This window comes from Alexandromys fortis, unplaced genomic scaffold, assembly GCF_014885135.2.
Source record: "Alexandromys fortis isolate MF-2015 unplaced genomic scaffold, M_Fortis_MF-2015_v1.1 scaffold_114, whole genome shotgun sequence".
NCBI classification, from domain to species: Eukaryota; Metazoa; Chordata; class Mammalia; order Rodentia; family Cricetidae; genus Alexandromys; species Alexandromys fortis.
Window position 1 is genome coordinate 1,146,434 of NW_026068046.1, and position 1,122 is coordinate 1,147,555.

Sequence of the window (1,122 nt, forward strand, 5' to 3'; positions counted from 1 at the left end):
CATTGGCACCAATATGCTGGGGATGGCGCCAGAAAGCCCCAGTGCCTACCAGATGCCCCGCTGGGCCCCGCAGCCAGAAGAAGCCCACCCTGCCAAGAGGCGGTGCCTCCAGGAGCCTGCTGTCCTGTGGTCGCTGGTACAGGCAGACCTGGAAGAATCCGCCAGGCCTGCCAGCGAGGAGCTCACCTCCACGGTGTTCCTTCCCACCGGCTGTGCCGTGAAACTACACCTGGAAGGCATCCACTTGCTGCTGGAGCCGGACCCTGGCTCGGTCATGCGAGTGTCGCTACCCGGACACACCATCCTCTTGGTCCCCGAGGCCCTCCAAGCCTCTTCCCAACATGGACAGCCTGTGTTCTGGCCTGCAGCCATGCAGGAGGCCGCTGTCCTTGACATGCCCCAGGACCACCACGTCTGTGCCCTACACCAGGGATTCAATAGTGCATCTCTACCATACATCCAAGGCTTTGCAAATGTCCCTGGTCCACATGAAGACACTCAGGAAGACTTTGTGATGCCGCTGATGAATGATCCAAGTCTCATGGCCCCAGAAATCCTTTCGCCCTTCAGGGGCATGTTCAGCCCCATGTTTCCCTGTCAAATGCCATATCCCTGGAGTGAGAACTGCCCTCCTAGTGCAGGGAGAGATGCTCCCTGGTCTGTCTGGAGCCTCCAAGACAGCATACTGTGCCCTCTGCCCGGGTCTCCACTGCAGCCTCTCCCTCCCTCTCCTCCTCCAAGTCCCGAAGAACAGGCCTCTGGGAGTCGTCAGAAGCCTCCAATGGTTAGGCGCAAGGCCCAGAGGCGACTAGTCTTCTAGGCAAGGAACGACTTCTGCCTCAACAAACAGCACCGTGGACACCTACCTGGACACCCTAGGGGATTCCCAGGGTGCCTAGAGGCACCCAGTTGCCTACCATTGACACTGTATGCATGGACACAAGTGCTCTGCGCGCTGCACACTATGCACGGGGGAACATGATAAAGACTTGCAGAAGAAGGGAGACACTAGATCTCACCCCTGAAGTTCAAAAGCTGCCTTCGAGAAACAGAAAGTTCTCTTCCAGTTCTGGGATTCATCTGAAAACCTTCCATGTCACCCTCAGTGCATACATGGTTCCC

General features: G+C 57.7%; 1 protein-coding gene across 1 annotated transcript; it reads left to right on the forward strand.

The window, feature by feature from the left end:
• Positions 1 to 22: 22 nt before the first annotated feature.
• Positions 23 to 820, forward strand: LOC126486572 (proline-rich protein 23A3-like). Its single transcript, XM_050118870.1, has one exon. It carries the CDS (start codon positions 23 to 25, stop codon positions 818 to 820), a length of 798 nt encoding a protein of 265 aa, XP_049974827.1.
• The last annotated feature ends 302 nt before the right edge of the window (positions 821 to 1,122 follow it).